Source organism: Cinclus cinclus, chromosome 31, assembly GCF_963662255.1.
Source record: "Cinclus cinclus chromosome 31, bCinCin1.1, whole genome shotgun sequence".
In the NCBI taxonomy this organism is placed as follows: domain Eukaryota; kingdom Metazoa; phylum Chordata; class Aves; order Passeriformes; family Cinclidae; genus Cinclus; species Cinclus cinclus.
The window spans coordinates 925,108-948,663 of record NC_085076.1 but is presented as its reverse complement, the minus strand read 5'-3'; the positions used below and the strand labels follow the sequence as shown (position 1 = coordinate 948,663).

The window sequence follows — 23,556 nt, the reverse complement described above, 5'->3', positions numbered from 1 at the left end:
GGCGGGGCCCGGGCCGGGGCAGCCCCCTGGTGTTGCGGGAGGCTGACAGCCGCGTTCGGACGGGGGCCGGGGTGTCGTCTGACACCGGGGTGTCGCTCCTGGCCCCCGTTTCCCTGCGGAACGGGGCTGTGCCCGAGGCTGCGCATCCCCGAAGTTCGGTGTTTCCCCGGGCACGGCGCGGTCCTGCCCCGTGTGACGGGCGGGGGACGCCGGGAACGGAGCCGGGGGTCTCTGCTAAATACTTATGTGGTTTTTTTGGGTTTTGGGATACTGGCTGGTTTACTGGGTCAATGTCTTGTAGACTTTGTCATCCCCTTCTCCAAAATCATACTTCTGAAATTTTACTTTCATTGTGTTTTTAATCCTGTTTTGGCATTATTGATCGTTCATTTGGGTTTAGGTGGTTGAGCCTTATCTTGGCTTTACCGATCTCTTACATCAAAAGCCAAAATGTGTTCCCATCATTGTTTCTCTCCTCCGTGGTCTCTTGACTTTCTAACTCCTGGTTTTGGCCCTTGGTTTGTGGTTCTTCATCCTGTTAATTGTGTAGCAGAGAACTGGAAGCTGCTTGGAATGTGGGTTTCCATCCGATGGCCTCGGGACATGCATTCACTCTCCTGCTAGCTGTGTGTTGTCTGGAGCCAGGCAGGGAAACTGGAGCTGGTGGGAGCTCTGGAAGCAGGGGCAGAACCTGTGGCTTAACCCTCATCAGTTGAAATCTCCTCAGTTTTCATTTTCAGGAGCAGTGCACCTTCTTTCCTGGTTTGTTTTGGCTGTCCTCCTTGCAGTTATTTAGATTGCACCTGCACTTGTTTTCCAGGGGTGTGGGGTTTTGGGGTGAATTCTTTAAGACTTGTGTTTCCCATGGTCATCCTTGAGGACCTTGGGATCATCCCTGGTGCCTCTGTGGGAAACGGGGAAGTTCTGGCAGCTGCTTGAACATATGGGGAGAGATGGGCTCTAAAATCATCATCTGTCTGCCTGCTTGAGTTCTTAAGAAGTGTTCTTACTCAAAGCTTTTCTCAACTGTCTGAGAGTATAAAAGAGAGGCTTTTTTTTCATTTTGAAGAGTTCTAAGTCTGAAACATCTTGGTTTAAAAGACAAAATTACCACAGCTTCTTTTTGGATTTGAATTCATTGCTACAGGCGGTCGCAGTTGCCTAAAAAGGTTTGAGTGATAATAACCAGTGACAAAATTTGAGTTACAATTTCCAGAAGAAGCTTTTTTTTTCCCCAGTTGTTTTCGAAAGTTTAAACTGTCCTGAAGGATATAAAAAGCAGTTTTTTCCTTGGTGGAAGACAGACATGTGGATAAAAATGGCAGTGCTGTTTCCACAAGAGAAAAGTGGCAATAACACATGTAGTTAGTGAATTGAAGGTGTTTTTAAATAGATATTGTTGTCTATGGGATTGTTGATGTTTTAGAAATTAAATTAATTGCTGTTGCTGCTGTTGGAAAGGCTGGTGCTTTTGTGGACACATTTTCCCACTCCAATGAGGTCATGAGTACCATATCCAGCTTGCAAAGGGGAAAAAAAATCTGTCATGAGACCTGTTGTGATTGTTCTGTGAAAGCAAAATCTGTGTTTGTCCCTGGTTTTCTGTCCATCACCTGAGGCACAGGTGTGACTATTCTGGCACTGGGGTGGATTGGGAATAACCAAAGGCATCTCTCTGGAGTTAAAGGGGAAGTGCTGGTTTGCTGTGACCCTTATCTTTTACTAGATGGATAGAAATAAATGGGTTTTGTCCAGAAAAATCCCCTGGAATTTTTCTGAGACCTCTCAGGGAACCCCTGACTCACACTGTAGCAGATGGGATAATATTTTAGGAGAATTCCCAAATTGCTTTTCCCTCGGCAGTCAGCGTTGGGTTGGTTGATGCTGGCACTCGAAGCCTAAGGGTGGAGGAACCTTTGCTCCCATCAAACAAGTGTTGATTATGCAGATTTTAGCAACTTTGCCTTGATTTGCATATGAATGGGGAACCTCCAAATTCAGCCCTGTGATTCCAGACCTGCAGTCAGGTAGGGAGTCAGCTGGGGCCAGGTTAAAAACCAGGAGAAATTGTATCTCAGCTTCCCACTTGCACACTTGCAGGGTGTTATCATGTCTGTCCTCTGCCTTTTCTCCCACAAAACTTGGGTCCTGCTCCAGGTGATTTCCCTGAGCGTGGCCTCTGCTCCCAGCACTCTTGTGGAATATTCTTCCTGGCAAGACAGGTCCCCTGGGATTTCTGACTGAAACACATCCAGCAGATTCCAATTGGAAAATGTTTTATTTGTTAAAAATAAACAAAAATAAAATAATCAGGAGCTTTATTCCTGTTAAATGTCTCCATCTCCAAACATTTTAAGGTTGCTTGTGCAGGTGATCCAGGGGCCTTGTGCTCCCGTACCCCTGTTCAGGGATTGGGATGCAGAGAAATACTGTAAGGCTTTATCCCACTTTTTATTTCTCTTTTCTGAGAGAAATTTTCTCTTTTTTTCCTTAGCAAATGAAAGAAGACAAGGAATTTGAGAGGGGGCTGTGGGAGGCCATGGAGTTAGTAGTAATATTCTGGGATTTCTAACACTTGGCTGAATTGGTTTTAATGTCCCTTGGAGCTGAAGAAATGAAAATAATCAAAAGAAAAATATTCACCTTCCAAATATGACATGACAGTGTGTTTTCATTGACAAAAGCAGCAGCAGGAATGAACACAACGTCCTGGATTGAACAGAGGGGGAAATCTCAGTTAATATTGCTGAGGGAGTGTGGAGAAACATATCTGAGATCTGGCAGTAGAATCAACCCTTGGCATTTTCTTTCTGGGAAAGCAGAGGATCAGAAGAAGAGAAATCTTAGCAGCTGGTGGGCAGAAAGGACTTGGGATGTGACACCAGGGGAATAAGGTTGAATGCCAGGTATTAAAACTGTATGGCATTAGAGAAATCATTAATGAACGCCACTTAGTTCCAGGTGGCACGTGTCAAAATGGGTATTAAAATCCTGCATAGTTAAGTTTTTGGGGAAGAACAGTTCCAGGAGGGATTTGAGATCTACAGAACCTCCTGGCTGAGGGGCTGGGAGTTTGATGTGATTTGCTTTGCTGGGAGATGGTGAGGATGTGTCTTGCTCATCACTTGAGAGGCCATGCAGGGATTTGCTTCTGAATGGTTTTCAATCCAGCAAAAGTTTTGTTTACCTAAGACCCCGTGGATGTAGAATAATTCAGAGCAAGACTTGGAACTTTGTGCAACAAACATGGAAAAGCAGAGACACGAATAAGTGCCTTATCTCACATGGTTAAATATGATCATTTTAGGTCTTTAAAGTTCCAAAGCATCAGAGTTTTCAGGGTAAATTAATGCAGGTTTTTTTAGCTGCCTCTGAACTGTGGCTGTCACCAGTTGGCTGCTCATTCGCTTTGACATCCACAAGGTTTTAAGGCACAACCTGCACGAGGAATGGAACAGATCCTGCAGCGAGTGAGGCACACGCAGTGTGAGGAGTAGCACAGAGAAAGTAAAGTGAGAAAAGAAAACAAATAGTGGCATCACTGGGGAAACAGCTCTGAGGAACAGGAGCAGGGGAAGAGCCAAGGTACACTTGTGAACACCTTTGGAGACAGTGACAGGAAGCTTGAACTTGATAAGGCAGGGAAGAAGCAGCACATGGGGATTGAGGGAGATGAGATCCGAGTGACAGACACACATCCTGTGAATTAGTGGAGTAACTGGGGAGCTGGGAGGAGATTACAGTGATCGGGGCAAAATGGTGATTAGGGCCAGGATTGGCATTTTTGTTGTCTGTGTTAAGAGCAATTAGTGGATAAATAAATGACCTGCTCTGTGTTTGTGGGAGCCATCAATTTAGTGACTTTGTTTCTGGATAGTTACTGATCCTCTTAGCACAGTATAGGATGTGAGCACATTCCTTTGCTCTGATTCCCACCGTGCACTTTGGGCCTTGCAGTTTCTAAGGTCAGTGTATGAGTTTTGCTGTTGGTTTCGTATTTGAAGCTGATCAGTTTTATTTGTAAGAAATGTCTGAAGTATTTTCACTGCTCTGCACCCTAGTCACTAGAGAAGGAAATAGTTGTGTGAGCACAAATTTGAGAGTTGCATGATGGCGTTTGGGATTGTCCCTTTTCTTGGCCTTGAGTAGTACAAATTCTTTAGCTCAGAATTATTTACCTGCTGGCCAGTTTTCCTTGCACATTGATGTATATGAAAAAGCCCATTTTTGGTGACTTGGTGAAGCCTGTTGGACTAACATTGGGCCTTGAACTGAGCAGTGCCACTGACTCACTTTCTGTGTCCGTGTCACAGTTGGTTTTTTTCTCCTTGTAAAATGGAGATTTCATCTAATTACCTCTGATCTTATGAGTAATAATAGCAGGTTTGATTTCTGAGGACGTGCATAGTTGGAAAGCCAGAGCTGCAGATAGAAACCCTGTGAATAACATGCACAGAACACATGGAAATAAGTTTGTTTTCTCTGAGGATGTAGCCAGGGAAGCCTGGCTTTGTGGTGGGCTGCATCTGGTGTTGCCAGCAGCATTTCTTGAGTCCCCATTAATCCTGGCATGTGTCCTCCAACCTGTGTCCACTGCAGTTGCCTTGGTGCTCTCTGGTGTCACCTTTCACGTTCCTGATCCTTTCCCCTTTCCTGCATTCCGGAGCCACCCCAAAAACAGTTCCTTGCTGCTGCTTCCCCAGTTTGTGTCTGGCCAGGGGGCTGTGGGACCTGCCAGTGCTCTGTGCTCCAGTGGGTTACTGCTGACCTGCCAAGAGGCCAAACATCTCAGAAAAGTGCTGGACTCCTTGAGACCTTTTTTGAAACTCATTTTGGAGTTCATGACATCTTTCCATGCTGTTCCTCACAATTCAGCCTTAATGACTGTAGAGAAGATAAGGACAGAAGATTCAGACTGGTTTGGTGCCTGTGATGCACTTTTAGTAAGTCAGTGTTTTTTCAGACCTGTGTCTGATCCATTACATTTCAAAAATGATAAAGGTATTTAAGTGCTAAAGATATTTAAGCATTTTCTCCTTAGAATGCCCCCAGAACAAATATCTTCTCAGTACCTGAAGGGAGACTGCAGAAAAGATGGAGAGAGAATTTGGCAAGGGTTTGGGGACAGGACAGGGGGGAATAATGGCTTTGTGGTGAGGCCCTGGCACAGGCTGCCCAGACCTGGAAGGGTTCCAGGCCAGGTTGGGCAGGGCTTGGAGCAACCTGGGACAGTGGAAGATGTCCCTGCCCATGGCAGGGGTGGGATGAGATGATCTTTAAGGTCCCTCCCAGCCCAAACAATTCTGGGATTTTGGGATTTTTGTCTGTCTGATAAAACTGCAACAAGCACAGGTTTGGTTTGTTCTCTGGCAGGGAGGGAAGCTCAGGGCTCGGGGTCTGTGTGGTGAGCAGGAGGTCAGTGCTGCACGAGAGTCTGGGGACCTTCCCAAACTTAGAGCTTGACTCTAATTTACTTTAGCTGTCATTAAGATTAAAAGGTCCCCTCTATTATTTTATGCTAAATAGGTCAATTCTATATTCCTAACAGTGTCTGTACTGCTGGAAGTGTGGACTTCCCTCTTCCCATGCTTCAGGAAGCACAAACCAGTGTGTGAATGTTTGGTGGGGTTTGGCTTCTGTTCTCCCATCCTTCTTCCTGAATTGTGGAAAGTCCTTAACTAACAAGCGGATTTTGTGGCGTGTTTGTAAACTGTTGCACACGTGGCTTAGGCTCAACTTTCCTGGTGGCTCAGATAATTAAAACCAGAATATTTCTGGGCTTTGGATGCTTTCTCATGGGTTTCATTTGCCTGCTCCTTCCTTAGATGCAGCTCTTCCAGTGGATCCAGAAGCAGCAAGACTAGAACTAACTGGGCTCTGGTTATAAATAAAAAAAATTACTTTGATCAGTATTAAAATTTGTAGCCATCATTTGAAGTGTCCTGTGGATAATTTGGAAATTACAATATTCACATACTTTTTATTTTTCACTTATCTGTGAAACAGTTTTCAGTGGTAAATTGTGGTGGCTGGAAGGGTTGGTGTCTTGGTACATCAGCTGCTGTGCTTGTCTGAAATACAATTGTTCACTTTCTAATTGGTTCTAATATTAATTTAATTTCTGCTAGAAAATCCAAGTTTATTCTGTCTGTCTTTTCCTCCCACAGAGTGAAAGATGTTGACTGCCCATAGCGGAACAGCTCTCCTGAGGAACATATCTCTGTAAATCTTCCCTAAAATCACCTGGAGGCAAATATTCCGCCTGTGATGGACCCTCGGAATACTGCTATGTTAGGCTTGGGTTCTGATTCTGAAGGGTTTTGTGGGAAAAGCCCCTCTGTGGTAAACATTGGCACGTTGGTGGGCAAGGGGGAAGCAGAGCACGAAGGCTGCACCAAGGACGAGGAGGACGGGAAGAAGAAGAGCCGGGAGGGGAGCACAGAGAGCGGGAAGAGCGAGGCTCTGGGCGATGCACAGCAGTTCTCAGTGAAAGAAACCAACTTCTCCGAGGGAAACCTCAAACTGAAGATTGGCCTTCAAGCAAAGAGGACAAAAAAGCCTCCCAAGAACCTGGAGAATTATGTCTGCCGGCCTGCCATAAAAACCAGCATCAAACAGCCAAGAAGGGCTCCCAAGAGTGGGAAGATGACAGAGGAGAAGAACGAGCACTGTCCTTTGAAGCAAGTGAGTGATGTGTCTGCGGGGTGATTTGCAAGTCATGCTACATTTAAGCTGTGTTTAAAAGCTTCATCATCTCTGCACCACCGTGTTGTGCTGTTTTTCTGTGTAACCTCTGATACTGAAGTGTCTGGAGTTAGAAATGGTTTTATTTTGTGGCCATTAGCAGGAAAAAATGCTCTTTCACAGTCTGCCAATTTGTCGTTTCAACAGCAGTGAAAGATAATTCCCATGTTCACTTGAAGTGGGTTCATTTCTGAAAATTAATGGGGAGATTCTTAGTCTCTTTTCTGTAACAAAGTCAAGGGGTTTGGATGCCTTGTCTCTCTTGAGATGGGGCTCTGCATGTGCTGTGCTTGTCTCTGGTGGTTGCATTTATGTTTTTGCCTACCTGTTAGAACCAGTTGTTTTGCTGTATCTCACCTGTCACTGCCACGAGTGGCTCGGGCAGGGTCTGTAAAGTAAAATAGACTTTTCCAAATGGGTTAGAAACCAGCCCTGGTGATAACCTGCATGTAAATGCAGTGGCTGGAGAGACATGCCAGGGCTTTTCCAAGCACCAGGAAGTAGCCCTGCCTGGAGGATTTGTTTTTATGATCTCCATGATGTTATCAGTAAGAGCAGCAGTAGCAGATAGGGAAAATAGGATAAATGGCAAAGATTACAAATGTAGTTGCATAGATCCTAAGTTTTTGAAGGGTTTGGTTACAGCCTGCTCTTTTTCCCAATAAACATAAAAGTTTTGTTAAATGTTAGTATATACCACTGTTTAGTACTGCCAGGTGATTCAGCAGGAGAATCCAGGAAATCCCTGGAAGTTGGAGTCCTTCCTTTGCTGGGCTTGTCTGCTCAGGGGGCTTCTGCTCCAGAGGTTTCCAAGGCTGAAACATTTCCATTTCTCCGGCCTGTGTCCTGCTCTCAAGGCTTCCTGCAGAAATCTGTCCTGGCAAATCTCCTAAGGTAGAGCAGGCCCAGGGGGAAGGAAAATTCCTCACCTTGTGCTGAGGTGATGTCTGTCTGATTTACCCAGACCTTTTCCTTTCCCCTGGCATACCCTGACTGGAATTGGCCTTGAGGAAGAGTCACCTTAAAAAGAAGTGAAATTTGGGGATGACCTCATTGAGGCCTTCCAGTGCCTGCAGGAGCTTGCCAGAGGGAGACTCTACAAGGGCCTGGATGCCAGGACAGGAGAAATGGCTTCCCACTGCCAGAGGGCAGGGTTAGATGGGATATTGGGAAGGAATTCCTCCCTGTGAAGGTGGGGAAGCCCTGGCACAGCGATGCTCCTGGATCCCTGGAAGTGTCCAAAGCCAGGTTGGACAGGGCTTGGAGCAGCCTGGAATAGAGGAAGGTGTCCCTGTCCATGGTAGGGGGTGGAATGAAATCTTTAAAATCCCTTTTAGCCCAAACCAGTCTGGGATTCTGAGCAATAAATTATGTGCTGACAAAACAAGTGTGCTGGGTGTTACATGTAAGGACTAAAATTGCCTTTTCCAGACTCTACAGTGCACTCACATTGGGGTTTTCCTCCACTGGAAACAGAGGTGTTTTTAGTCAACCTATTGAACAAGAAATTCTCAAGTGTATGTTGCATAACTTAAAATTTTGGCAATGGCCTTTATTCTACATTCTTCCATTTCAGAACAAGCTTATTATTTCTAATGATGTTTCAAACTTTGGCTTGAAAATCATTGGAAGAGTCAATCACAGTTTGTTATTATGCTGATGGTTTTATTTTATTCATTTATTTATTTATTTTCTTTTTTTTTGACAAGGTTCTGTTGCAATGAGTTGAATATTCAGCCTTCTGGAATATCCAGCCAGTGATTTCTCTTGATATCTGAATTGAGGTGGCCCCTGCAGCTGAAAATCTCTTATTTGAGGGAGGTTTAATGTTAAGTTAATCAAAGGAGGTTTAGGTTGGATATAGGAAAAGGTTCTTCCCCCAGAGGGTGCTGGGCACTGCCCAGGCTCCCCAGGGAATGGGCAAAGCCCCGAGGCTGCCAGAGCTCCAGGAGCCTTTGGACAATGCTCTCAGCACAGGGTGGGGTTGTTGGGGTGTCTGTGTAGGATGAGGGGTTGGACTGGATGATCCCTGTGGGTTCCTTCCAGCTCAGGACATTCCATAATTCCCTGATTCTATACTGGAAAGGCACTGCTGTGTCTGGAGACTTTCCCTTTGCATCAAGAGATCGTGCCCTGGGAGTTTTTACCAGAAAAAACAATCAATATTTTAATTTGCGTGGTGACATCAGGGTTTTTTCATCTTTGACATCTTTGGTACACCAGGATTTTTTTTTTTCCCAGAGATCCATCCCATTTCAAATGGAAAGTAGAAAGGGAGGCAAATATTAGTGATGTTGTAGACTATTACTGATGTGGTGCACGACACCGTTGATACCAGGTCAGTTTTAGATTGCAGCTCCTCTCAGTGCAGTCACTGCTCTCCTGCCTGGCGAGCAGCCCTGGTTTGTGATGCAGAGGATGCAGATCTGTTGCATTAAATTTGCATTATTTGCAAGAGTTTCAAATCCCTGACTCATGGTAACTCACTTTAGATCCCCTGCTCTCTCCTGAATTGTTCTGATATGGTGTTTAAGTCTGTCTGTTCCCTGCTGCCATTTTGCACTTTGGATTGTTAGGAATGACACTAAACAACATCCTGCTGATTCCTGAAGTGGGATTAGAAGTGTCTGTGTAGAAATAAATGGCAATGATAGCTTGAAACTATCACATGCTTTGAATATAATACCCAAGGGTTGTTTTTTTTTGTCTTACTGCCATGTAATAAAGTGGGTTCTAGCACTACAAATTACACTTCAGCAAAGGAAAGCTATCCATGAATTCTTGCTGTGGATGCAGAGGAGGGGAATGCAAACATGTGACCCATTCAGAGCCAGGTGTGGCTTTACTTGGAGCTCTGAAACAGAACTTTCTGTTCTTTTAAAGGAGCAAGAAAGAATTAGAATGAAAATGTAGCACTTGCAGTGTGCACAGTTAACCACTGAACGACAAACAGAAATAGTGGAATTTTTCTCCTGGGAATACCAGTGTTAAAATGAAAATAGTAGGAAAATCCTTTGTAGTGCCATCTCTGACAGGATTTTTTTCTTCAAGTTTAGTGCTGACAGGACTCGTAAAACTTGGGGAGTGTCTTCAGGTATATGCATATAGGGTTTATCTCCAGTCTGAAAAGGGTGAGGTAAGTTGGAATCACAGAATCATTCAGGTTGGAAAAGCCCTCCCAGATCATGGAATCCAGCTGTTTCCCAGCACTGAACTCTGTCCCAGGTGCCACATCCACATGTTCTTGAACACTTCCAGGGGTGGTAATTCCACCACTGCCCTGGCCAGCCTGTCCTAATGCCTGACCACCCTTTCAGTGGAGAAATTTTCCCTTGTATATTTACAATTTATCCTCCAGATATGTGTAGACATGAAAGCTAATGAATATCTTTTTCTGAGAAGAAAAATCATAGAATAGTAAAGGGAAACCCCAAAATGATTGAGGTTCCCAGGTGTTACAAGAAACAAAATTAGCAGGTAGTGCAGTAACCAGGCAGTGTTCAGTTTGCTTTTTGACACCAAGTATGGATTTCATTCTTTCAAAAGTATACTGGAGCAGGCAGATGTTGCTGTGCTAAGCCCAAAAACCTGAGCCTTGAACAAAAATCAACATTCTACCCCTATTAGTTTGTAGGATGGTGTGTAGGAATGGTTTAGCTGTGCTGTCAAAGGTGCAGTAGTGAAGGTTTAGCACATAAAAGGCAAGAAGTGACAGTAGCAGCCTGTGTAACTCAGTGGTAACACAGGGCAGCAGGTTGGGACTCGCCCTCCTGCTCCATCTCCTTACTCCTGTGTAAAACTGCTGAGTGCAGGATCCTGGAGCTCTTTCTCTTGCCTTTGGTCATGCAGGGAAGCTTTACAGGGAAGTTTGCTGATGAAATCACAGCCACCAAGTGAAAAAGTTTCAAACAAAGAAGTTAAAAAGCTGAAAAATTATTTGTTTTCTTTTTGGATAGCTTGAAAATATTTCCTGCAGGATCTGGGACGTAAATTTTTGTCTTACACTAATTCTGCAGGATCATTGTTTTCCTGATAGTTCAGAGTTGCTTTTAGAAAAATAAACTGCATTTTTAATTGGGGAATTGCACAGACTATGTTGATGCTATAACTACAAAACAGTTCCTGTGATTCCTCAGAATGCTTGTTTGAGTTGTAGCCTGAGCACTGGCCTGAAGTACAACAGCCAAAACAAGAATGGGTAAATCTGTGTATGTGCATTAAAGAATCCTTACTGCTTGCTAGTGACTCTCAAGAGAAATACCAAACAATATTTTCATTAACAGACTGGGTTCCTCTAACTACTTCAGGTGATGTGACTTGGGTTTAGTTGAGAAGTGTGACACCAGACTTGATAGATGTCCCTGTTCTCAGGAAAGATCAGCTACCTTTGAGCTTTTTGCAAATAAATACCATAATGACAGTAAATAATGATCTAGCAGTAATAAACCCTGTTGCCCTTTTTAGAATAAAGTTTTTTTTTGCTGTTGGTGCCTGTGATGATTCCGGAATCACAGAATTGTTCAGGTTGAAAAGGGCCTTTAAGATCTTCCAGTTCAACTGTTCCCCCAGCACTGCCAAGGCCACTACTAACCCATGTCCCCACTGATGGATTATAGCCTGTTAATAGTTCATATCAAAATAACCTAGAATTAATTTTTCTCAGATGAATGGTGCAAATCAAGAAACTAGATGTTCACATAGGAGATACAGAATTTTCAGTTCAGTTCAGTGTCAAACTAAGAATAATACCAATTTTATGGAAATGTAACATGTTTTATGCAACTGCTTTGGGCAATACTTTTATTGGATGGATTCTTAAACCAGACAGTTGAACTAAAGATTGCACAGGAACAAATGTTTCAGTTTTTAAAGCACAAAATGCTTTTTGATGCAATGTAATCTCACCCTTTTGAACAGCTTTGTGCCCAGATGGGCCATTTCATTCCATCTGACACCACAGGAACGTAGAGCAGGGCTTGAAATTTGGGCTGCGAAGGCATGGAATTCCAGGAAAACTCTTTTAGTCTATTTTTTATGGCATTGTCCATTCGATTGCAGCATTGAGGCAACAGAGAGGAATCTTGAGGCAGATGCTTGTAGAGACAGGAGGAGAGAGCAGGTGAAACACTCAGGAGATGTTGATGTTGTTTTCTTTTTTCCGCTGTCAGATTAAAACCTGACTTTGTGTTTCTGTGATAGAAAACTCTGCATTTGCCAGTCAGGCAGGCAAGCAGGGCTCAGGCGGGAACGAAGTGCTGAGTGCTGCCCTGTGAGCCCAGCCTGCAGCACCTGGCACTGCCAGGAGCAGGGGACAGGGACACCTTGAGAGCTCCATGGGAGCAGCCCCTGGAGCACTGAGGACACTTGGGCTCCTCTTCAGTTCTCTGCTTCCCATCTCCCAGAACGCTTGTGTGGGCACGGGGGGTTATTCCAGGGAAGCCGGGCACCCTTCCTGTCCCCTCTGCATGTGACAGTGCTGGCTGCTCTGCACTCCCCAGCTGTGGATTTGGAGGATTCCAGGGGGAAGTTCCTGAGCGTGTCCATGAGATTGCAGCTGCCACAGGAGAGCTGAGCTGAGGGTCAGCCTGACCCCATGGCCACAGGCTGCAGCACTGCGGGGTGTGTCCTGGAGGGGTGTCCTGGGGGTTGTCCTGTACAGCCTGGCCTGGAGGGGTGTCCTGGGGGGTGTCCTGTACAGCCTGGCCTGGAGGGGTGTCCTGGAGGGGTGTCCTGGGGGTTGTCCTGTACAGCCTGGCCTGGAGGGGTGTCCTGGGGGGTGTCCTGTACAGCCTGGCCTGGAGGGGTGTCCTGGAGGGGTGTCCTGGGGGTTGTCCTGTACAGCCTGGCCTGGAGGGGTGTCCTGGGGGGTGTCCTGTACAGCCTGGCCTGGAGGGGTGTCCTGGAGGGGTGTCCTGGGGGTTGTCCTGTACAGCCTAGCCTGGAGGGGTGTCCTGGGGGGTGTCCTGTACAGCCTGGCCTGGAGGGGTGTCCTGGGGGGTGTCCTGTACAGCCTGGCCTGGGGGTGTCCTGGAGGGGTGTCCTGGGGGTTGTCCTGTACAGCCTGGCCTGGGGGTGTCCTGGGGGGTGTCCTGTACAGCCTAGCCTGGAGGGGTGTCCTGGAGGGGTGTCTTGGAGGGGTGTCCTGTACAGCCTGGCCTGGGGGTTGTCCTGTACAGCCTGGCCTGGAGGGGTGTCCTGTACAGCCTGGCCTGGGGGTGTCCTGGAGGGGTGTCCTGTACAGCCTGGCCTGGAGGGGTGTCCTGGGGGGTGTCCTGTACAGCCTGGCCTGGGGGTTTCCTGGGGGTGTATCCAGGATGTGTCCTGGAGGGGTGTCCTGTACAGCCTGGCCTGGGGGTGTCCTGGGGAGTGTCCTGTACAGCCTGGCCTGGGGGTTTCCTGGGGGTGTATCCAGGATGTGTCCTGGAGGGGTGTCCTGTACAGCCTGGCCTGGAGGGGTGTGTATCCCAAGGTGTTTCCTGGGGTGGGTGTCCTGAGGGGTATGTCCTAGGGAGTGTGAGTTAAGGAGTGTCCTGGGAATGTGTCCAGATGTGTATCTTGGGGGTGTATTCCGGGGGTGTCCTGGGGGTGGATCCCGGGGTGGGTGCCCCAGGGGGGTGTCATGGGGGGTCTGAGTTAAGGAGTGTCCTGGGAGTGTATCCAGTTGTGTGTCCTGCCTGGGTATCCCAGAGGGTGTCCTGGGGGTGGATCCCAGGGTGGGTGTCCCAGGGACCCCTCTTAAGGAGTGTCCTGGGAATGTGTCCAGCTGTGTGTCGTGGGGGTGTCCCGGGGGTGCTGGCCTGGAGGGTGTGTCCAGGATGTGGCTGTGTGTCCTGGAGTCTGGGAGGTGTGTCCGAGGAGAAGGAAGGGGTGTGCTGGGGCTGTGCCCTGCCAGTGTGTCTAGGATGTGTGTCCCGGGGTTTGTCCTGGGGGCACTCAGGGAATGTGTCCTATAGGTTGTGTTTGGGGGGTCCCTGGGACCCTGTTTGGGGGTGTTCTGGGGTTGGTTCCAGGGATTGTCCTGGGGATGTTCTGGAGTTGGTTCCAGGGAATGTCCTGGGGGTGTTCTGGGGTTTGTTCCTGGGGGTGTTTCCCGGGGGAGTCCAGGGCAGGATGCGTGTGCTGGGAGAGTTGGGCTGATGAGGCTGAAGGTGATTTGCCTGATTCCCTCAGTGTATGAGCAGTGGAGTCCAGTTCTTCCACTGATGCCTCCACACAGAAAATGTCCTTTTTATTCCTGAAGTTTGGTGCTGTGCATGATTGCAGTTTGATTTTGCAATGCCCTTATTCTTCCAGTGGGATCCTCCTTAGAGGAAGCAATACCTGCTATTCACTCCATCCAAAATCTAACATTTTTAATGATACAGAATTGCAAGAAGCAGCTTTGACTCAGTGGCTGATGTTGGGAGTTTTTTTTTAATGTTTCTGCAGCCACTGCAACCTTCTCCAAAGGAAACATCTCAAGATACTTCTATTAGAAGTTACTGGATGAAATTTTGTCCTTAAAAATTTCCCTCCTAAATGTTTCTGTTAATCATGCTGATTGTTAAGTAGAATTATGGCACAAAAAATAATTCCCATATAAGAATTTTGGGTTTAAAAATGCTGAAAAAAATTACAGACTTTTTTGATGTCTTGTCTGGCATCTCACTAGATAGTTCCTGTTTTGCTATTCATGTTCTTTGGAATAATTTTTCAGTGTACTTGGAAAATTCACTCACCCTTAGATAAGAAAAAAGCTTTCCAGGGCACACTCCTTGAGCTTTCAAAGGATCTGTGTTTGATGCTAAAGTCTTGTTTTCAGAATCCTGGCATCTTGCTCAGATCAAAGTTGGTGTTTGGAAGGGTTTTGTTAGTTATGTATTTATTATTTAAATGTCTACTCAAACTTCCAAGCTCTTTGTTTGGAAATGGAGGTGAGCAGGGAAAGGCAGAGCCTGCCAAGAGGTGTTGGATACCCAGCAGTGGCAGTGTGAGAGCACCACAGAACCTGGCCCAGGGGGTTGGCAGAGAATCCAGGAGGAACAGAAGAAAGAAGGATGAGTGTGGATACACTGATGGCTGAGCAAATACAGGGATGAGGAGCTGAATTCCCAAGTCAGTATTTAGGTGGATTTTTGAAGTCTGCTGAGCAAAGGAACTTCCAAAGTTCTTAGCAGAATTTCAGGCCGTGGAAAGGAGGATGCAGCTCTCCGAAGGCTGCTGGCTTTAATACTTGTTAGTGACTCTCTGGCACTGAGAGTCTACCCCAGGGAATTCCAGGAGCGTGGCCAGAGGCTTGGATTGCAGGCTCAGGGTGGTGTCATGCTGACTCAGGAGTTTCCATGTGAGTGCCAGGCCTGGAGGTGGGCAGGAAGAACCCCCCGTCCTGCTCCATCCCCGCAGGAAGGAGCAGCCCTGGATTTGGGGTGCCTGGGGGTCACTGCGGAGGCTCCCACATTATCCACACAACTGCTTCTCATCTCACTGGTGTTCAGCTGGATCCAGGCTCCAACCTCCTGGTTAAGTTATTCCACAGAATCCCAGGATCCCAGAATGGGTTGGGGTAGAAGTAACCTTAAAGTTCATCCAGTCCCACCCTCTTGCCATGTGCAGGGACACCTTCCACCATCCCAGGCTGCTCCAAGCCCTGTCCATCCTGGTTGGACACTTCCAGGGATCCAGGGGCAGCCACAGCTTCTCTGGGCATTCTGTGCCAGGACCTCACCACCCTCACAGGGAAGAATTTCTTTCATATATCCAACCTAAATTTCCCCTTTTTCAGTCTGAACCCATTCCCCCTTGTCCTGTCACTCCAGTTCCTGATGAACAGTCTCTCTGCAGCTTCCCTGGGGCCCCTTCAGATCCTGCAAGGGCCTCTGAGGTCTCCACACAACTTTCTCTTCTCCAGCCTGAACATTCCCAGCCCTCCCAGCCTGCCTCCATAGAGGAGGGGCTCCAGTCCCCTCAGCAACTTCGTGGCTTCCTCTGGACTTGCTGCAACAGTTCCATGTCCTTCTTATGCTGGGGGCATCAGCACCATGGGCAGAATTATCTCATCAGGGGTCAGAGCCTTCCATTCCCAGCCCCTGCTTGGAGCAGACTTATCCCCTGAACTGCAGAGATGTGTTGGGCACTGTATGAAAAGAATGCCCTTCCAAAATAAGAGATGAATTTATTGAGATGCTTTTAGTAGGATTTATGAAGGTAATGGGTATTGCAGTTTTGATTCTAACCTTTACAGTATAAATTTCGAGTTGGGTTAGGTCCAAACTGGAAATAAGTGTGAGTTTGTTATTCCATGTATGTGCATTATCACACCTCCCACCCTCCCATGCAAACAGAATAATTTATTTTGTTTTACTTCTTTTCCTGACTGTCAGTGTTGTGCAGGGAGGGGCAGCTGTTGGTGCAGGGGGTGAAGGGATAGGACTGAGCTGCCAGCAGGGCTGTGCAGGGACAGGGTGTCAGTGCCAGCCCTTGCAGGGCACTGCTCAGCTGCTGCTCAGCACCATGTGAGCTCTTCAAGCCCTCTCACACTATAAATAGCCCAGCACTTTGTTGTTAGTGGGTTTTTATTAATGAACACCAAAAGTATTTTTTGAGAATATTTATAATAATTGGGGGACAGATTAAATGGTTTATATATCTGGACTGGGAGGGAGTTTGGGTTTCATTAACATTAGGAAAGCCTTAGCATGTTCACAGTTTTAAAATTTTGCTCTAAATATGAATATCACTATTATTTGTTGAATGTGTTTATTTTATTATGAGATTTTATTATTTAAATTATTGATATTACTATTGTTTGGTTTAAAATTAATAGGATCATGAAGCCTCTGTTTATACAGTAACCTTGTTACCAGAGCAAGTGTTAATCCCTGAAGCATAAAAAGATATTGTGTTACTCAAAGTGATACTTTGTAGTCTGTTCCTAAAAAATTTTTTTGTTTGTTAACTCTTAGGACCCTCCAAAATCTTACAAGAAAGCTGGAGAAGTTGCATCACTTGAGTTACACGTGGAAGAAGGTATCCAAGTAGAAACAACCCCTTTATCTAAGAAAGTTTCCCCATTGCATTCTGAAATGACAGATTATATAAAGTCATCTCCTCCGACTCTTATCAGTAGCCATAATTCTGACTTAAAGGATAGAACAGAAATTAATGGAGCAACAACTGTCACAGAAAAATTGGCTCAACTTATTGCAACTTGTCCTCCTTCCAAGTCTTCCAAAACAAAGCAGAAGAAGCCCGGAAGTGGAAGTGGAAGTACATCTGGTTTGGTGAAAGACTCCGGGAAGAAGCTGCCAGCAACCATAACTGCGAGTGGGTTGGTTAACAAAGATTTAGTGAAGAAGCTGCCAGGCTCTGGGATTGCTGTTGGATTGGTGAACAAGGACTCAGGGAAGAAGCCATTAGGGATTGGCAGTGCAGCCATATTGGTTAACAAAGACTCTGGGAAGAAGCCCCAAGCAATCAGCCCCTTAATTGGATTGGTTAGCAAGGAGTCTGGGAAGCGGCCACCAGGGATCAGCACTGCACCAGGGTTAGTCCACAAGGATTCAGGAAAGAAGCAGCCAGTGACCAGCTCTGCAGTTGGATTGATCAGCAAAGATGTGGGGAGGAAACTTCCAGGGATCAGCACTCCAACTGCACTGACTAACAAGGAGCCTCTCAAGAAGCCAGTAGGGATCAGCACTCCAGCAGGATTGGTTAACAAGGATGCTGGGAAGAAGTTGTTGGGAATAAACAGTCCTACAGGTCTTCTTAACAAGGATTCTGGGAGGAAGATGCCAGGGACTGGCAACAGCACAGTTCTGGTTAACAAAGACTCTGGAAGGAAGACACCAGGGATTGGCAGCCCAATGGGACAGGTTAGCAAAGACCCTGGGAGGAAGATGCCAGGAATTAGCAGTCCCGTGGGATTGGTTAGCAAGGACTGTGGGAAGAAGCCAGCAGGGATTGGCAGTCCAGCTGGTTTGGCTAACAAGGACTCTGGAACTCTGAAAGCAGACTCCCTTGTGCCCTCCTCAGAGCCTTTTAAACTTCCTTGCAATTCAAACCTCAGTAGCCTTGAAAGCCACGAGCCTACGGATTTACTGAAGGAAAATACTACCAGCAAAACCTTTGAGAAGCACATTATGAGACAGAGCAAAGAAAGTATCTTGGACAAGTTTTCAATTCGGAAAGAAATTGCTGATGTAGGCAAAGAGATGTTCAGTGAAGGAATGTGTGTTCCACAGGATGCCTACTCATCCAGTGAGAAAGGGATTTATGAAACGTCGAAGCACGAAAAGCAGCCTCCCGTTTATTGCACTTCACCAGACTTCAGGACAGGAGGTGCCTCGGAGGTGTCGACAGCCAAGTCCCCGTTCAGTGCAGTGGGAGAGGGGAATCTCCCATCTCCTTCCCCCACGGTGTCTGTCCCCACCCTGAACAGGAGCCTCTCAACAGCCTCTTCCCAGCTGGCATCCAACTCATTGCACTTAAGTTCCACGGCGGAGCTCTTGGAAGGCATTTCAGATCCAATGGGCAAAACGCCGTTCTCCTCGGACAGCACCCTCCTGAGTCTGAACAGGACATTGAACCACACCCTCGGCACTGATTTTAAAGGTGCTGAGAAAGACTTAAGTGATTCAAAAGCGTCTTACGTGGAAACTTCAAGAACAAGTCCTCCCACAGGGAAAAAGCCCATTTTGGCAGCTGAGACGAGCATCCATGCTACTGTCACCCCTTCAGTAGTTAGTTTTACCAGCTTGTTTGGTAGCAAGCAGTTCCTCAAGATTGGTGCAATAGCTGCATCCGAGAAATCCTGCCAAGGAGCAAAAAACCTGAGCAGCACTCAGCAATCAAAACCTTTAAAGAAAAGAAAAGGAAGGAAGCCACGATGGACTAAAGTGGTGTCAAGAAGCGCGTGCCGACCTCCAAAGGGTCTGGAACTAGAAAGGTCAGAGCTTTTTAAAAACATTTCATACAGTGCACTATCAAGCAGTAATTTGGAGCAGGCCAAATTCCTGAAAAACATTGGATCGTCCTCATTTGTGGAGCACGAATTTGTCAAACATCAGTTGCCAAAGCTGAATGAAGCTAATGGACAGTCTCTGGCACTGCTGGCTGAGACTGACAAACAAGCTCAAAAGTTCTACAGTGCTCACAAACAACCCTCTAGCTTGTGTTTGTCAGATGATTTCTTACCTGACATGTTCAAACCCAAGAGAGGAAGACCTAAATCCAAGGAAATGCCAGAACTCGAAGGTCCCCCCAAAAGAACTCTTAAGATCCCAGCATCAAAAGTCTTCTCAGTGCAGTCAAAAGAAGAGCAAGAACCTCCAATTTTACAGCCTGAAGTTGAAATTCCCTCCCTAAAACAAAGCTTATCAGGACAAGCGTTTCCTAAAAAGAGAGGGAGACCTAAAAGGCAGATCCGGTCTTCAATTAAGATGAAGCCGCCTATTCTTTCTGTGGCACCTTTTGTTGGAACAGAGAACTCGAGCAAGATGGGGTCTGAAAGTGAACAGCATCGACCCGGGGAGTTCTTTGAGAGGAAGGACCAGCTCCGAGGGCCAGAAGAAGTCCAAAGCCCCAGTATTTGTAGCATGAGTGACTTGGAAGTAGACTCAGACAGAAAAGTTGCCAAGAGAAATAATGGACAGTTAATGAAAACAATTATTCGAAAAATAAATAAAATGAAAACTCTGAAGCGAAAGAAACTTCTGAATCAGATTCTGTCCAGTACAGTGGAACCAAATACCAAAGGGAAGATGCAATCCAAGCTTCACAACACCGTGTCAACTCTTGCTGCCACATTTGGTTCAAAACTAGGCCAGCAAATCAATGTCAGCAAGAAAGGAACAATTTACATAGGAAAAAGGAGAGGGAGGAAACCTAAAGCTGTCCTGAATGGCATTTTAGCCAGCAGTGCTGCCAGTCTGACAGTTCTGGAGAAGTCTGCCCAGCAAGCTCCTGGTACGTCCTTAGGACAAGTCCTTCCCCACTTGCTGCCCTCGGTAGCGAATCCCTCGGAGATCCTGCCGTCCCCGGTTTGCTCCCAGTCCTCGGCCGTGAGCGGGGAGCAGAGCCCCGTGAGCAGCGACGCGGGGTTCATCGAGCCCAGCTCGGTGCCCTACCTGCACCTCCACTCCAGGCAGGGCAGCGTCGTGCAGACGCTCGCCATGAAGAAAGCAGCCAAGGGGAGGAGGAGATTGTCCCCACCAACGCTGCTGCCCAACTCCCCCTCCCACCTGAGCGAGCTGACATCGCTCAAAGAGGCCACCCCTTCCCCCGTGAGCGAGTCCCACAGCGACGAGACCATCCCCAGTGACAGCGGGATAGGCACGGACAACAACAGCACTTCGGACCGAGCCGAGAAGTTCTGCGGGCAGAAGAAGAAAAGGCACTCGTTTGACCACGTGTCCCTCATCCCACCCGAGACTTCCACCGTGCTGAGTAACCTGAAGGAAAAGCACAAACACAAGTGCAAGCGCCGCAGCCACGATTACCTCAGCTACGACAAGATGAAGAGGCAGAAGCGGAAAAGGAAAAAGAAGTACCCTCAGCTCCGAGGGAGGCAGGACCCTGACTTCCTGGCTGAGTTAGAGGAGTTAATTAGTCGATTAAGTGAAATTAGAATAACCCACAGAAGTCACCATTTTATACCCCGAGATTTGCTGCCTACCATTTTTAGGATAAATTTCAATAGTTTCTACACTCACCCTACTTTTCCTTTAGATCCTTTGCACTACATTAGAAAACCTGATTTAAAGAAAAAGAGAGGCAGGCCTCCAAAAATGCGGGAAGCTATGGCAGAAATGCCTTTCATGCATAGCCTCAGCTTTCCCCTGTCCAGCACCGGGTTTTACCCCTCCTATGGCATGCCTTACTCCCCTTCTCCCCTGGCAGCTGCTCCCATAGGATTAGGTTATTACGGAAGGTACCCTCCAACTCTTTACCCTCCTCCACCCTCTCCTTCTTTCACTACCCCCCTGCCTCCACCTTCCTACATGCATACAGGCCACCTGCTTCTCAACCCCACCAAATACCACAAGAAGAAGCATAAACTCTTGCGCCAGGAAGCTTTCCTCACCACGAGCAGGACTCCTCTGCTGTCCATGAGCACGTACCCCAGCGTCCCACCCGAGATGGCCTACGGCTGGATGCTGGAACACAAGCACAGGCACCGCCACAAGCACCGGGAGCACCGCTCCTCTGAGCAGCCGCAGGTTTCCATGGACACCATCGCCGCCAACAGCTCCTCCAGAACGGTTCTGGAGTCCTTGAAACGCTACAGGTTTGGGAAGGAGGCTGTTGGTGAGAGGTACAAACATAAAGAGAAACACAGATGCCACATGTCTTGTCCTCACCTATCACCTTCCAAGGGTTTGCTGAGCAGAGATGAGCAGTGGGTCAGGAGAGAGCCGTCAGAGTCGAATTCCTTGGCGCTGGGGTTGCAGACACCTCTGCAGATAGACTGCTCCGAAAATTCCCCAGCTCTGTCCCTGGGGGGATTCACTCCCAGCTCAGAGCCAGCCAGCAGCGATGAACACACAAACCTTTTCACAAGTGCAATAGGCAGCTGCAGAGTCACCAACTCTGCCAGCACCAATGGACGTAAAAAGTTACCTGAGAGCCCTGGACTCTTCAGCGGGCAGGACACGGCGCTCAGCCGGCCCCTCCGCAAGGAGCCCGTGCCTTCCCTGGAGAAGGCCCTGCAGCCACTGTCAGGTAAGGGAGCCCGGGCTGGGCCTGCTTTCCATGAGTCTTGCTGGGTTCTGTTGTACCAAACATGGCTGGAGCAGGGGGGCAGGTGGGGATTTGGCTCTGCAGGGATCGGTGCTGGGGTCCTGCCCTGCCCCTGCTCTCACCGAGGGCTCTGCTCCTGCAGTGGCAGCACAGGCTGACATGGGGTCTCACCCAGAGCCACCTACAGCACTCTGTCCCTCCTCCCAACAGACACTTCTTGCTTCATTACAGGCTGAGGATGCTTTCTCATGCAAAGGTCTTTGCTTGTTCCATCCAATTTTAATATTCTGGAGAAATAAGGGGAAGTTCCTCATGATTTTCGATATTTTCAAAGCCATGTTTCTGTTTGGTTTGAAGTTTGGTTGTTTTGGTTCAGACCAGCTGTTGCTGCTGCTGTTGTGAGTAATGTTTCCCTTTAAGAAAATGTTTCCTATTCCTCTTCTAACTCCATTTTGGTTATTTCAGAATCTTTGCTACAACAGAGCTTTCAATCCCTGCCTTGAGGCTCTTGCAACACCTCAGAACAGTGGGGTTGATGCTGGGGATACCTGAGACCAAACCTAGACATTTTTGATTTATTCATAGTTGGGAAATGCATTTGACAGCCTCAAGCAAAACTGGAACAGGAGGAGCAGGAACAGGAACTTGTCATCTGCATAATATTAAGGAAAAGTCAAAGATAACCTGCAAAGGGCAAGCGTGGCTTGTGCTCCTGCCTGCTTCCAGTGTGTGAAGGAAGCCTGAGCTGCTTCTCCCTTCCCTTCTTGCCTACATTCTCCCTTGAAGTTTAAATCATTGTCCAAAGCCACTTGTGACTAATATTTCACAGAGCAAGAAACAGCTGCCAGGGCTGAATAATCCCTCCTCACATTCCTGGCTCTCATCTTGCTCCTTCCCTTGGGATACTGCTGCTCTGATGCCTCCTGCCACGTCCTGCTTTGCATACCTGTCTGTGTATGGACAGGGTTTTTCCTCTTGATTTGGGGTTTTATGTTTTCTTTCTTTATTTTAAGGGCAGTTGGACGCAGCTGGATCTTTGACAAGTTCATATTTCTTTGTGCTGGTACTGAAAGTACTTGAGGTGGTGAGTGGAGTGTGGAGAAGGCAGCAGAGCCATGAGATTGCTTCTCCTGCAGTGAATGGAAAGAGAAATTCCAAGTGCTGGGTCACTCAGAGGGTTAAATTTGGCTCCTTGGAGTGAATTATTTGTGGGAACCTGTGCAGCTCTGGGAATTTTGAGATGTTTTCCATGGCAGTGAATGATCTGACCTGGAGGAGTAACCCAAAGGAGGGGCAGAGCAGAGATGCTTTTTGTGAAGGCTCTTCCTGCTCCCTGCCTCAGGAAGTTTGGGTGGTTCCTCAGGCATGGGATATCACTTCCAGGCAGTGATTCCCACCTGGAACCTGGCTGTTTTGTGAGGCTGGAGCTTGGCTCCGTGTCCAGCTCATTCCCAAGGAGCTCCCAGTGCCCTACAGCACTTGGAAAACTTAAACCACATCTGGTAAAAAGCTGTAGGAAAGAGAATGCCAGACTTGGGGGTTTAGATCCGTATCAGTTTTCATGTTGTGTTTGGGATGTTTTGGTTTTAACCATGGTGCCGAATGCCAATTCTGAATCCACGACCTTGGAAGATTAAAGGAAAGGCACAGATGGAGGGAAAACCTTTGGTGCATCAAAGATTGTTTATTTATAAAACCGGATGCAGTTTAGGTGCATGGTGGAGAGGTGCTGGATCAGAGACTTGGAACAAACAGTCAGGGATCAGCATCAGGGAACCCATCCAGAATGGGTTTTTGGGATCCATAGAGGATATTGTGGTGCTTTATTTCAGAGTATTCTATGTGGAAAATCTAGTTCACCTCCACAGCCTTTTGAACATAAACCTGGATGAACAAATTCTTTTGACAATACTGGCCGATGCCAGATATTTTCAGAGGCTTGCCAGTGTCCGAGCTGTGTTGGAAAGGAGCTGTGTTGGTTGTTTGTGCACGCAGCACTCCCGAGGAGGTCGGAGTTTCCCAGGAAGTGAAGCACAGGTGGAAATTCCCACGCTGAGGCTGCTGTGTGACCTTGGCACAGCCACAGCAGAGCAGGTC

At 47.3% G+C, this 23,556-nt stretch overlaps 1 protein-coding gene across 4 annotated transcripts in view; it reads left to right on the top strand.

The window, feature by feature from the left end:
- The window catches only part of ASH1L (ASH1 like histone lysine methyltransferase), a 67,038-nt gene that overhangs the window by 564 nt on the left and 42,918 nt on the right, over positions 1–23,556 (top strand). For all 4 annotated transcript variants that reach the window (XM_062511650.1, XM_062511649.1, XM_062511648.1 and 1 more), the window contains exons 2-3: positions 6,168–6,684; positions 16,686–21,441. In XM_062511650.1, the coding sequence (XP_062367634.1) occupies positions 6,268–6,684; positions 16,686–21,441 (5,173 nt within the window). In that variant the 5' untranslated portion in view covers positions 6,168–6,267. The remainder of the gene's footprint in view (positions 1–6,167; positions 6,685–16,685; positions 21,442–23,556) is intronic.